At 56.6% G+C, this 13,354-nt stretch overlaps 1 protein-coding gene across 1 annotated transcript; it reads right to left on the bottom strand.

Moving 5' to 3' along the window:
* Positions 1-2,766: 2,766 nt before the first annotated feature.
* LOC112545764 (zinc finger protein RFP-like) lies at positions 2,767-12,027 on the bottom strand. Its single transcript, XM_075909483.2, has 7 exons — positions 11,451-12,027; positions 7,608-7,703; positions 6,957-7,187; positions 6,624-6,646; positions 5,821-5,936; positions 4,807-4,866; positions 2,767-3,913 (listed from the first exon to the last, which is right to left on the bottom strand). The coding sequence occupies exons 1-7, from the start codon at positions 11,865-11,867 to the stop codon at positions 3,396-3,398; spliced, it is 1,461 nt and encodes a 486-aa protein (XP_075765598.2). The 5' UTR covers positions 11,868-12,027; the 3' UTR covers positions 2,767-3,395.
* Between the last annotated feature and the right edge of the window lie 1,327 nt (positions 12,028-13,354).

Genomic DNA, 13,354 nt, shown 5'->3' with positions numbered 1-13,354 from the left:
TGGATTGGGCCGCCGGCCCCTGCGGAGACGACGCGGGCTTCAACTCCCCGACCTCTTGACCCCTGGATTGGACCACCGGCCCCTGCGGAGACGATGCGGGCGTCAACTCCCCGACCGGCTGCTGGGGCTACAGGTACTGGGGAAGAGGGAAGGGGGAGACAAGAGGCGGTCCAGGGGGTAGCGTGGGCTGAGAACCGCCCTAGGCCAGCACGTTGCGGGCTGGAGCCCCTGCTGAGCCCGTAGCAGCTGAACGGCTGCATCCAGGGCCCCTGGGCCGGGGCGCAGTGGAGTGGGTGGGCCTGCGCCCCTGCCACCCACCAACCGGGTGGCAGTCTCTCCCCCCCCCCTTGCCACAGCTGCAGCTGCCCTGCGTGCCCCGCCCTTGAACTAGGAACTCCTACAGACCTGTGGGTTTGTTTGCGGCCCGCCTTGCGTTGGGGGCCTGGCCGCCAGCTGCTGCCCTGCCCTGCTCGAGGGCCTGGGCGTCCGTATGAGGGGTTTGGCACTCGGCCACGATCCGGATCAGACCTTTAAAGGGCCAGGACTCGGACTACTTTAAGGCCCAGTAGGGCCATAGGACGGGCTAGCCATCCACTGTACCAGGGCGGAGGATCCGCCTCCTAAAGGCCTGCCGGCCTACAACGAACCATCCCCCCCCCGGAAGGGGACAGCTTAGAGGCTATGGTTGTCACTGCCGGAGGGCAGTGACCAAAAGGGCGACGAGAGCCACACGCTACAGGAAGCAATAAGGGCCGAGCGCCTGGCAGCCGCCTGAGGGGAAAGGTGCCCAGAGAGAGCAGAGCCAGCCAGGCCACCGGTGTCACGTCAGCCCTCAGGGCTCCTCCTCCTGCCCCCTGAGCTCAGACCTCCCTGGGCCCTCCTGGGGCTGCCTTAGCCTCCGGCAAAGCCCTAAAGTTCTGGCTGGGCTACTCCTCCCTCTCCCCCCCCAGGCCCAAATGACTCAGGCCCTAGAGCCAGGGCTCAGGGCAGCTGGCCTGAGGGGACAAGCGCAGGGGCTGTACCCTGGAGCCCTGATGCGTGTATGAGTAGGAGTGTGGGGAGGGGAAGCTCTGGGGCAGCCTCCCTGCAAATGCCATTTCTCTCCCCTGCCCTGTCGCAGAGGCTGCTGGTCTCAGGGCTTGGCTGCATCCCAGCTCCCTGGCTCCCATCAGCACTGGGCCTAGGGCGATGCACGTTCAAACCCTGCTCCCAGGCACAGACTGTTCTCCCGGCCCCAGAGGGGCAGCACGTGGCCGGGTTTGTATCACACACAAAATGTTGCGCTGCCCCTGCCTGTCAGTGTCTGAGCCTAAAGGTTTGTTCTCAAGGGGAGAAAGGCCCAAGCAGGGCGACGTTCAATGGCCAGTCACAGACACACAGAGACGTCAGACCCACCCGATTCCCAGCAGTGCGGGGGAATCTGCAGGCGTGAGAGTCCCCCTGACACCCACCACTCGGCTGGGCCACTCGGCTTTCGGCTTTAGCCCTGCCATGTAGACATACCAACAGTGAAGGACAAAAGGGTGAAATGGTGCCTGCAGCCTTTCAGAACGACCCCCGGCCACCACCACCAAGTACCAACGTCACTGCTTATTAGAGAAGATCTCCTCACACAGCCGTAGCCAGTGGAGTGTTCTCGCGAGAGACACTGGAGGAAAAGGGTCCCCACTCAGGTCCCAGTGATGGTGTATTCACCGTTCAGTCTGGCCTCAGGACGTGTTTGAACCGAGGAGAGTAAAAACCCCTCGGGGATGGAGGACGTGGCTCAGCTGATTCTCAGCCGTCTAGGAACAGCCTGTTCCTAAACTCAGCATTTTTCTACTGTGTTGAAACAAATAAACAAAACACAGTTTCCCTCCAGCTCTACCTCAAAGAGCATTTGGAAGAGGTGACCTAAGTCCCTGTAAATACCTTGCAAAACAAGCCAATCTCCAGTGAGATGACCAGGCCACACCAGGTGCAAGCTCCGTTGCTGTCCAGCACAGTGGGCCCGTCAGGATTTCCCTGTGGTGGAGTGTGGCCGTGCCTTCCTGCTACAGGAGTCCAGTGGGGACATGCTACACGTTATCCTTTGGGAAGTGTCTCGTGTATAGTACAACACTAACAGCCTGTTGCCCCTGTTCTTACTTTGTATTGGAGGAGTTTGTGGATCAACATGGGGGGGTGCTGTTATATTTGTGTTATAGATCTGTAGTATGTAAAATGAAAAGCCCCGTTTTAAATACAAATATCTGGACCACATTGCAGATCTCCTGTAAAGTTTTAGGGTGCATCTACACAGCACTCTTAATTCAAAATAAGCTACGCAATATGTGCTAAGCTATTTCAAAATACCTTATTTCATAATTTAGCACAATCTACACAGTGCCAAATTTTGAAATAACTTGCTACTCTGAAACACCCCTTAACGCTTGTGGAAGGAGTGTTACCAGGATGTCAGAATAAGCCACATGTTATTTTGAAATCTATTTCAGAATAATGGGCTGCTTCAATAGATGCAGAATAGCTATTTCGGGATAGCTGCAGGATCCTGAAATAGCTCCTCCGTGTAGACGTACCCTTAGAAAGCAGCAAGAATTAAAGTAAGCCCTCAGCAGGGGAGAGGAAACTGAGACTTGCATTTTGTGGTACATGTGGGGCTTGGACAAAAGCTATTGGTGTTGTTTTGGAACATGTCACAGCTTAGGAAATCTAACAGCAGTATTCTCCAAAGGAACTTCAATGAAAATGCCCATATTAAGGGAAATACCCACATGGACTCAGGGAGACAGGCTGAAAGTCGTGTTCCATACTCAATAGAAACAAATAACATTTTCTTCAAAAGTTGTTTGTACAGAAGTAACAAGACTCATGTTTAAATATGAATCTTCATAGCACACGTCCCAACAAGCACCCATGACCTCAGTGTTGGTGCATGAGACCAAACTCCCTCTGCTCATGGATGAAAACTCTTAGTGAGACACTAGTTACAAGTGCTGCCGGCTGCCCCACAGTCACAGGGGAAGGCAACTATGGCTCCTGTGGCGGGAGCTCTGGCTGGAGACCCCAATGAGATTACAGGACACAGACTGGTACAAATCGCTCCCTGCTGCTGACCAGCTTATCCCCAATCACCTCCCCCGGTCCCCAAACTCTGATTGGTTAATTCTGTGTCCTACCACACCCACCTCCACCTGTCCCCAGCCCGGCTGTTAGTTCTGCCCCTGCCCAGCCCCCGTCTCTGCCCATTTGCTCCTCCTGCAGCCCCAGGGGTTCTTCCCCTTCCCATCCCTGGGACTGCAGCGAGGGAGGGGGAGAAGCTTTCAGGCATCATAGAGATGAGGAGCCAGGGGCTGGGTGAGGGGAGTCCTGTGAGGTCTCAGAGACTGGGCTGTGTGAGGTCAGAGAGGCTGATTTCAGGGGCACAGGCTGAGCGAGGATCCCAGCCCCACCCAGAGCCAGGGTCGGATTCTCTCCCCAGGGAGGGAGCCCGGTGGGAAAGTGAAGATCGGGGCCTCATCACCAGCATCGATAAATGTCACCTGCCCCCGGTCACAGTCCAGACAAACCCGGATCCTGCGGGGGGGGGGGGGGCTCAGGGACAGGGGGGTCACAGGGGAGGTGAGAGCCTGGAACTGACCCCCCCACCGCTGCACAGCCCAGATCCCCCCCTCAGGGCTACGGCTGATCCCTCCCTTCCTGCTCACAGACTCTCTGGCCACCCCCACAGCCCAGTGTCGCCCATCCCCCACCTCCACCTCCCAGCAATGTCTCCCCGAGGTGAATCCCTCACAGCCCAGCACACAGGGCCGAGTGTCAAATCTCTCCGGGTTGTGGGGCAGTTGCTGCCGTGTGTCTGCCCATCTCACACGTTTCCCATCCTCAGACAGGACGAGGTGGGGATGAGCCGTGTCTGGATCCAGAGTCACCGTCGCTGGGGAGAGAGAATCAGGGTGTGAGGGGCAGAGCTCAGCCCTGGGGGCGGCTGGGGCCATTTCTCACCCTCCCCAGCAGCCCTGTTGTGGCTGGGACAGGCCTGGGCCCCAGGGAGCTGCCTCTGCCCTGGGCCCTGAGACTGAGCCGAGCTGTCACTGCAGCGCCTCAGCCTGGGCAATGGGACCCGCTTCGTCAGCTTCTCATTTGTGTGCAGAGGCTGCAGCCTCCTGCCCCCAGCTCGGGCTGCTCCACCCCCAGGGCCAGACCCAGAGCAGGAGGGCTCAGTGGGGGCGGGGGGGACAGAGCAGGCAGGTTCCAGCTTTAACCCCCAGAGGGAAACTCCCTCCCCTGCTGCAGCCTCCACCCCCCGCCCAGGGCACAGAGGGGAGGGGGCAGCGCGGGGGAAGAGCCGCCTCACCCCAGACAGCAGGGCCTGGGCATTAGTCACCCCAGGGCAGTGGAGGGTCCAGGGCTCCTCAGGGCAGCCGGGCTCAGTGGGAGGAGCCCAGCTCTGGCTTCTGGCCTGGCTGGGGGCAGGGCTCTGGGGAAGGGGATCTGGGGTGGGGTCACTGGGAGGGGCCAGCCCAGGGCAGAGGCTGGTGCCCAAGGAGGGGTTGTGCTGATCAGCTGCCCCAACACAAAGCGCAGCCCCTGCCTGCAAAGCCCCCTGCCCGCAAACTGTGCCCATAGTGGGAAATGGGGGGGTCCGACCATCCCATTGCTTAAAGGGGGCAGGACATCACCCGTCGTCCTTCTGATCTAGTGCCCCTGGGGCGCCTCACCGCTCATTGGGCAGGTTTGGGCTCTGCCTGTCGTGGTCACTGGGGGTTTGGTCGGTGACTTGAGCTACGCGCTCAGGAAGGTGTTTTCAGTCTCCACTTGAAACCTCACCCTGTCTGAAAGCTCCCAGGGACTTTCCTCTTGCTCTCTCCAGTGCAGAGGGCAGCGTGTCTGGTGAGGGAAGGGAGAAGAGAGGTGAGACTTCAGGAGTCCGTATTGCCCACGATATCCCCAATCCTAACACACAGACCTGGGTTTTCGTTACAGCAGAGACACACTTGGGTACGTCTACACTGCAGAGAAGATGGAGGCTGCGCCTGTTGATCTCCCAGGGCTTGAATTAGCAGTTGAGTGAAGACAGCTAATCAAACTGAGGGGTGCTTGTGTCAGTGCTCGTAGCCCTCAATTCATGAGGAGTAAGGGAAGTCGGACGGAGAATGCTCTTCCCTTCTCTGTCTGCTGGCAACAGCCAAGTTAAGCTACATCAACTTCAGCTGCTCAATTAACGTAAATTGTGTAGATGCACCCTCAGGTATTTAATATAAAAGGGTCTGAATCCTCCTACTTCATCCTTCACTCAGGCCTCTCCCAGCAAAGGAACCAACGTCCCTGCAGCCTCACAACCAGCCCAGGACAATGTGTGAAGAGATTCGCTTTCTCCTCAACATCCCTCCTGCCCTTCAGACTCCACAGGTTTTGGCTCATTCACTTCCTGATATTTGTCACAGCCTAAGCCCAAATCCTGCCAAGACTTTGGCCTCCAAGTAACTTCATCCACTTGGGTCCTTTGACACTAGCGGGAGGTTCAGAGTTTGTGAACTCCTGGCTCTACCTGTGAGCCGTGGGGTCTGTGTACTCAGCGTCTCTGCAGAGAGCAGCACGGAGCTGGGCGTGTTTCTGTCCGTGTGTCGTCCATTTTGTGCTCCAACAGTTGCTGTTATTACAAAGTGGCTTTTGGAACAAATAAGGTTCAACCCAAGTGTCTGGGACGGCAAGTGGGTGCCATTCTCACCTCACAATTCAACAGAAGCCTCATCTAACAGGGAACCAAATGACCAGAATCGGTCTCTTTCCTTGGCTTCAGACACGTCACTCACTCTCCCCTCCCCCGTCCCTTCTCGGTACCTGTGAACTGCCTCAGTGTCTCTGACAGCGCAGTCGTTTGCCGGGAGAAACCTCTGACTCGCTCGTCCAGTTCAGGAGAAATCTCCTCTGGCGGCTGGAACGGCCCCGTCTCACACCTGGGGAGAGACAACATCACATGGTGACACTGCACCGAGTGACTCAGTTCCCCAGCTCTGGCCAGTGAGTCGCTGCTCTGCTGGGCCTGGAGTTCGAATCCTCCAGTTCTCCCAACCCGAGAGCAGGGGCAGCGCAGCCCTTGGCCCTGCAACGTCCCCTCAAAGGTCCCATGAACAGTCTGCAGCTCTGGCTGGGGGGACAAAAGGGGAACTCACCCCTTGGCCTCCAGGCGCTGAGGGGCAGGAGGTTCCCAGGGGAAGGGCTGTAGGAATCTGCCCACTAGGGACTAGACAGAAACACCAGCTCCCCCCTCCCCAGCCCATTCCCACAGGTCTCCAAACAGCCCTCGGGTGGGACAGACTCTGGGTCCCTGCTGCCCTGGGCTGAATGTGCCCAGTGCCCAGCAGTGACAGGCCCATGTCCCACCCCACAGCCCTGAGGCAGCCAGTCCCCAGGGAGGTGACAGCTCCAGGAAACACTTGAGCTCAGACTGTGCCCTGAATGGGGAATCCCAGAGTCTGCTGGGCCAGGGGAGAGCCGCAGGCTGACGCTGATCAGAGATTTGTGCCCAGCCTGTCACCTTCCCCTCACATCCGGCTGCAGGGCCCTGGGGAGATGTGGTGCCAGCATCAGCTCCAAGCTCTTTCCCTGCACTGAGCAGTGTGAGGGGAGCAAGAGACACCTACCTGCTCAGGGTGCGTCTCACGTCCTAGAGGGAAGAGAGAGAAAAGAATCTCAGCCCCATTCGACACTTACAGGGGACCTCAGGGAAAGTATTTTGCAAACCTGGGAAGAGAGGCCCTGCCCTGGCCCCAGGGCCATGGATCCCCTGAGCGAATGGGGCTTTGCCATCTCTAGTAGCTCTGTGCCTGTGACTCTGCAAAGCACAACAGGCACTCACATGGCAGCAATGCACCCGCCGAGTTACACCCAGATCTGACGGCTGGACCCCAGCGCTTGTGATTCAGGAGCCTCCCTTCCCTGTGTGAGGAGCTGGGACGTTTCTCTCCCAGTCTCACCTGCAGGAATTCACTGGCTGGCTTCTGACACGTCCCCTCCAGCTCACCGATCTGCTCGCTGAGATGGGAAATCTGTGCAGAGAGTTTCCTGACAGTGTCAGTCTGGAGCCTCCCAATCTCCTCATCCAGCTTCTCCAGCCAGGCCAGCAGGAGTCGCTCTTGTTCCTCCAGGAACTGCCGCAGCTGCTGAAACTCGGCCACAATCTTCTGCCTCTCGGCTTGTGTCTGTTTCTGTGTGAAAACAGGGAAAGGGCTGGTCAGGGTCGTGGGCAGAGCCTGAGAACCTGTAATAACATCTCTGGGTTCTAGGCTGAAGCATCCCTCAGTCTCCTGTTTGTCCCCTGTATCCCTCTGAAAGGGATGATTCCCTGCCTGCCATGGGCAGCAAGTTCTTTTATTCTTGGGCTCTGGGAAATCACACCCAGAGCTGCAGGGGACAGAACTCAGCACCAGTGTTCTCTTTAATCTTCTCCATCCATGTGTGGAATAAATTTGTCAATGTGCACTGATACATGTACATGTGCACCACCAATTGAAACATAATCCAGCTGTGAACATTCTTCTAATCAGATGGGCACCATCTGAATCTCTCCTGAGCTGCTGCCCAACATTCAGACCTCCCCCTGCCGGTCCATAGCCACAGGCACCTACCAGATACTCCTGACTTCTCCCCTCCCCCGTCGCTTTCCATCCCAGCAGCTTTTCTCTCTCTTCCCTCAGAGTCTTCAAATGGGCCTGGATTTTCCCCTGAGGAAACAGAAATGAGCTGGGAGGTTTCATTGTGAGGCTGAGAGGGGTGGGGAACGGGGCATTTTCCCACCCACAGCCCCAGTGACTGTTGGTCCCAGTCGCTGTGTGACATCAGGGCCCCCAAGCAGATGAAACCTTATTAATACAGCCTGGGAGTGTGTCAGAATCTGACTGTTACCGAGGCAGGTTGAGTCTGTTTAGTGGTTAGAGAGAGAGCTCAGTTATCAGCGCGCGTTGTTGGTGTGTGTGAAAAGATTGGCAGCGCAGCCCGGGACCGGCCCTGACTCGCACTGGGGGTGAATCAACACATCTCTGTGTGAGGGGATTGAAATAGCGAAGTGATGCCAAACCCAGGAGCCACCAGGGCTTACACAGGGGCTGGGAGCTCAGCTCTGGGGGCTGCCCTGGTTGGACACAGCTTGACTTGGCCCCAGGGCCAGCCTATTAGTTGTAGGGAGGCTCAGCAGAGCAACGTCAACGGGCCCCTGGGCAGATCACCAGGCTCTTCTGTCTCCCCCCCTTCCCCGTCTGAGGGCCTGAGGAGGCCTTTTGTCCAGCTTTACGCTGCACAGTCCCAGTTCTGTGGGGCTCTGTCCTGCCCGGTGGGGACTCAGCCCTGGCCGTGGCTTTGTCTGGTGAGAAAGGGACAAGGGGAGACTGAGGCTGCAGCAAGAGGGGGTGGCACCTCCACGCAGAATGACGTAGGTGGGGATGGTCTGACCGAGGCAGGGACAGGCCCACAGAGGCCGACCAAGCGTTGAGGGTGGGCCTGGGCAGGTAGATGTGAGCATGTCCTGTGCTCTGGGGATGGGTCAGTGGCCCCCATAATTAAACAGGCTGATTTGTAGTAAGTAGGGTTCAGGTTTGCCCCAGCGCTGCCTTAAACCCTTTTTAGAGCAACGCCCTCTGGGCAGGTACCCGCTGCCCCAGTCCCTGGTACAGCTCCCGGCAGCAGTGCATTCTGGGAGATTCCCACAGGCTGCCTGGTGGGACTAACGGAACCTTGCTGGCTGGTCTGTGCCCAGGTACCCACTGGCACAGGTCAGACCGGCACCGGGCAGCTCCAGCCTGGGGGTAGTTCTGCTCCAACCCAGTCTGATCCCAGTGGTGCCTGGCACGGCCCTGCACTGCCTGTAGCCCTGTTGTGGGTGGATTCAAGGCACTCGGGATCCCACACAGTGTCCAGCCCTGTGATCTCATGTAGTGCTGGCTGCAGCATCTGAGTTTAACCCCTCATGGAGCAGCCCAGGAGTTCAGCAGCCCAGTGGGAAACCTCCCCTCCCTGCTGGGCCTGGGCCCGTAGCAAGGCGTCTTTCCCTCCTAACTCACACATTTCATCACTGAGATAGCAACACGGCCTAGTGGTTAAGCTCATGGACTGGGTCTGGAATTCTATGCTGAACTCAGCCACTGACTCACTGAAGTATGTCAGGTGGTTTCTTAATTTCTTGGATAGTGTGAGACTCACTGAGTGACTCCTGAGCCTTTGTGCCTCAGTTTCCCTCTCCACGTTTTGTCTACCTAGACCAGTGTTTCCCAAATGGTGCTCCACAGAACCCTGGGGTTCCGTGAAGTGGAACTCAGGGTTCCATGAAAAAATTCTACTCCCCTGCCCGCTACAGAACCCGTAGGCAGCTCCCATTGGGGCTTTGCCGGCCAATCAGGCTTCTGGGGGCATGCGGCTTTGGCCCTCCACCACCCACTGCGGCTGCCCCATCCCTGCACATGACGCAGCCCCTCCTCACCCCATAGGACTGCCCTGTCCCAGTGCCTTGCAGCCTCCTCCTCCTTGTGTGCAGGCGGCAGCTTTTACAGTGACTGCTACTGCTGGGAGGGGGAGCGGTGGCCAGAGCTGAGGAGCTGCTCCTAGACCTTGGCGTTTTTAAACTGCCATCTGCGTGGAACCTGGCTTGGGCTCTGCTGCCCTCCCCACCCACCTGGGGTGTGCTTGGGCTCACTGCCCCCCATGTGCTGCTGCTCTCTCTCCCCTGAGCCCCTCCCCAGCCTGCTGAGAAAGTGGCAGAGTTTGATCTGGCAGGGAAGGTTGGGGTTTCTACACCCTCCCCGCCTGTCAGCAGGAAGCAGGTGCTGCAGCTGCACTGGGTTCCCTGCTGCATGGGCAGGAGAGGGGGAAACTGAGCTCCCCCCCCCCCCGAGGAACAAGAGCATGCTGCCTGGAGACTTTCCCTGCTGTAGCAGGGTGCCAAGCCAGGTATGCATCCCCCCTCATGCCCAGACCCTGCACCCATATCCCCCTCACTACCCTTCCCCCACCAAGAGTCCACATTCCCAACTTGCTCTGACACCCTGCCCCCAAGTCCCCTCCTGTACTCTCCCTTCTGGCCAGACATCCTGCCACAAGACCCTCCTGTACCTTCCCTCCTGGCCAGACACCCTGTCCCAAGACCTTCCTGGCCACACACCCTGCCCCAAGACCCCCTCCTGGCCAGACATCCTTCCTCAAGACCCCTCCTGTACCCTCTCTCCTGGCCAGACACTCCGCCGCAAGCATTCTCCTGTACTCTTCCTACTGGCCAGGACATTGCAGATCATCTTTGTGATTTATACACAAACATTATGAAGTATTTTCCAACCATAAATGACAACAATAACTGGATTTGAAATCCATTAAGTATAACAGGAAAGACAGTCAGTTTTTCTATGAAAGATTATGAAAACCTAATCAAAATCACTTCAGATGCCCAATTAATACAAAAATGTAAAGACGTTTCTCTGATTACATTTTGGGGTGGCTTTTGTCAAGAATATTCAGCTTTATCAAGACATGCACTTCGTCAGTTGTTACCCTTCACCAGCACATACTTGTGTGAAACTGGGTTCTCAAATTATGCGCAACAAAAACAAAATACAGAAATCGACTGAATGCACCTCCAGATATGCAAATCCAACTTTTTAGAATAAAATCAAATATAAAAATAATTTGCCAAGAAAAAAAGAAAAACCACTCTTCACATTGAAAACTGCCAATATAATTCATATTAGTTTTTTAGCTTTATTTTTTGTACACATTAAATGTGATTTTTGTTTTTAAATATGTCCAATTAAACTAAATGTTGATCTCATGACCTTATTTAGCATGTATTCATTATTATTATCCTTACTTATTTGTGGTCTACTTTTTCAGCTCCATATACCAGAGACTAGACTGTCTTCTTGGGGGGAGAAGGGGGATTGTGTTTTTTTTCCCCTTGGGTACCCTAGGCCCAGCTGGAGGGGTTCTGAGTTTAAAAGGGTTACGTGGCCAAATAAAATTGGGAGACACTGACCTAGACTGTAAACTGCTCAGGGCAGGGATTGTCCCTGGCTGGGTTTTGTGCAGAGCCCGGATCTCATGTGGGGTCTGTCAGGGCGACTGATGCAAACAAGTAATAACCATAAATTCTAGTCCTCAAATCTGTAGTAACAGCCGCTTGTAACCCCCCTTCTCCAGTCTGAAGGCAGCACATTCCCATAGCCAGCCTGCTGCTGACCCATACCCCTCCCATTGGGTAACGGCCCCTCATTTCCTCTGCGGGGGAGGGGGAGCTGGGTCTAAAACGATTCCGCTGAGCATCTTAGAGAAGTTTCTCTCAGCCGGTGTCTCTAATAACTTGCTCTGTTGCCTCAGTTGCCCCTTGGCCAGAGCATTTCTTTTGTCACAGCCTCTTCCAGGAACAGTCAGGGAAATTAGCCAGTGAGTAAAACCCAGAGTAATTACCAGCAGACAGGGCATCAGTTCCCTACCTTGTACTCCTGGGCAGCCTCAGCTATGGGCAGCACCGTGTGCGCGCGGTGAGCCCGGGACCTGTCGCAGACCACGCAGATGGGGGCTTGATCCTCCTCGCAGAACAGCTTCAGCGCCTCCTGATGCTCCTCACACACCCCACCCCTGCCCGCCCCCTTCACTGCCTGCAGGCTCAGCTGTTTGACTAGTTCTACCATGTTTGCCAGTGGCCTGTTGGGCCGGAGGGGGCCCTGCTGCACCGGGTCCCTGCACTGCGGGCAGGAGGCAGCTGGGTTGGGTCCCTCCCAGCACTGGCTGAGGCAGGCGCGGCAGAAATTGTGCCCGCAGGCTGTGACCACCGGGTCTGTGAAATACTCCAGGCAGAGGGGACACGTCGCTTCCTCCTGCAGGCTTTTCACCGGGCTCGCTGCAGCCATGGCTCCTCTGGGCTGGGGAACAGGGTTAGTTTCAATTTCCTGAGCTCAGCCTTTGCCCCGCCTCCAGCTACAACTGGCTGTGCCCCTCCCTGGAGCTGACTCAGGCTGTTTGCTGGATTGGAAGGAGCCAATGAGGACAACACAGCCCTGGAGGCTTTGTGAGCAATGTCCCACTAGGGCTCTGGCCCTGGCACCCACCCCTGGGCTGGTGTGGAGGGTCCCTGGGGCATCACAGGTTCCCCGGAATCCACCAGGCTGGGCTGATCAGCTCCCAGAACTGTGCGTGTAAGGAGCGAGAGTGAGGCTTGTGCAGAATTCATTGTGTGATGTGGACACACAAAGTAATAGTTGAGTATTTGTGTGTATCTACTTACATGCTCCCAGTTGCACAGTTTTACCATGTTCAATTTTCACAGCAGTGGGAAAAGTTAGGGGGAGGGGCAGGCAATATTTGGCTCAGACAGTAACTATTCAGTGACAGACACTGAGATTCAAAGAGTAAACCACAAATTGTCAATGTGACTCCCAAAACAGACTAAGTCAAGTCCTTGAACTCTAAGAAGTTCTCAGGCAGCCTCTGCTCTTTCTGGGCCTGTGTGTAACTTTCAGTTACTATGAATGGAAAGATTTGTCCCTCACTTTGTGAGTGGACAGTGAAATCGAGGTTCCCTGGCATCTAAGAACAAAGGTCTGCTCCCTTCAAGCCCAGTGACACCCAATTCTCAGGCCAAACGCTTATTCCAGCTGAAATCCATGTTTCAAGGGCCTGATTCTGACGTGCGCTAAGGCTGCTCTGGCTCCTTCTAAAGGAGCGTCAGTGTCAATAACCCTGCTGATATTAATGACTTTACGGGTCTCATGCACACAGGAGCGGCCAGGCTGGGTCAGACAAAGGCCCCTCCAACCCAGTGTCCTGTCTGCCGGCAGTGGGCAATGCGGGTGCCCCAGAGGGAATGAACAGAACAGGGAACCCCAAGTGAGAGCCCAGGACACTTCAGTGCTGAGATTTGTAGGATATTGGGGTGTCTGTCAAAGCCCCGTGGGATGAAGTGGGAGGTTCGGAGGGTTGTGGGGGGCCCATAGGGACGATTGTAAGGGACTTGCAGGAGAGGTTGTGGGGGGCTCGCAGGGGGGTGTCACGATCGCAGGGAAGGTTGTGGGGGGCTCACGGGGGGGTGTCACGGTCGCAGGGGAGGTGGCAGGGGGGTTGCAGGGGGTGTCGGTCGCAGGGAGGGTTGTGGGGGGTTCGCAGGGGGGTGTCATGGTCGCAGGGGAGGTGGCGGGGGGGTCGCAGGGGGTGTCACGGTCACAGGGGAGGTTGTGGGGGCTTGCAGGGGGGTGTTACGGTCACAGAGGAGGTTGTGTGGGCTCGCAGGGGGGTGTCACGGTCGCAGGGAGGTTGTGGGGGTGGTCGCAGGGGGTGTCACGGTCGCAGAGGAGGTTGCGGGAGTGGTCGCAGGGGGGTGTCACGGTCGCAGGGAGGTTGC

Source organism: Pelodiscus sinensis, chromosome 25, assembly GCF_052426305.1.
Source record: "Pelodiscus sinensis isolate ZL-2025 chromosome 25, ASM5242630v1, whole genome shotgun sequence".
NCBI classification, from domain to species: Eukaryota; Metazoa; Chordata; order Testudines; family Trionychidae; genus Pelodiscus; species Pelodiscus sinensis.
This window is presented reverse-complemented; position numbering and strand designations above follow the sequence as displayed.

Bases quoted from the DNA above. Each gene is read 5' to 3' on its own strand.
- LOC112545764 (XM_075909483.2), bottom strand. From the start codon at position 11,867: ATGGCTGCAGCGAGCCCGGTGAAAAGCCTGCAGGAGGAAGCGACGTGT. The intron at 7,704-11,450 runs GTAGGGAACTGA...CTGTTTCCTCAG, and splicing joins AGGCTGCCCAGGAGTACAAG to GGGAAAATCCAGGCCCATTT. The intron at 6,647-6,956 runs GTGAGACTGGGA...TCTTCCCTCTAG, and splicing joins CAGCCAGTGAATTCCTGCAG to GACGTGAGACGCACCCTGAG.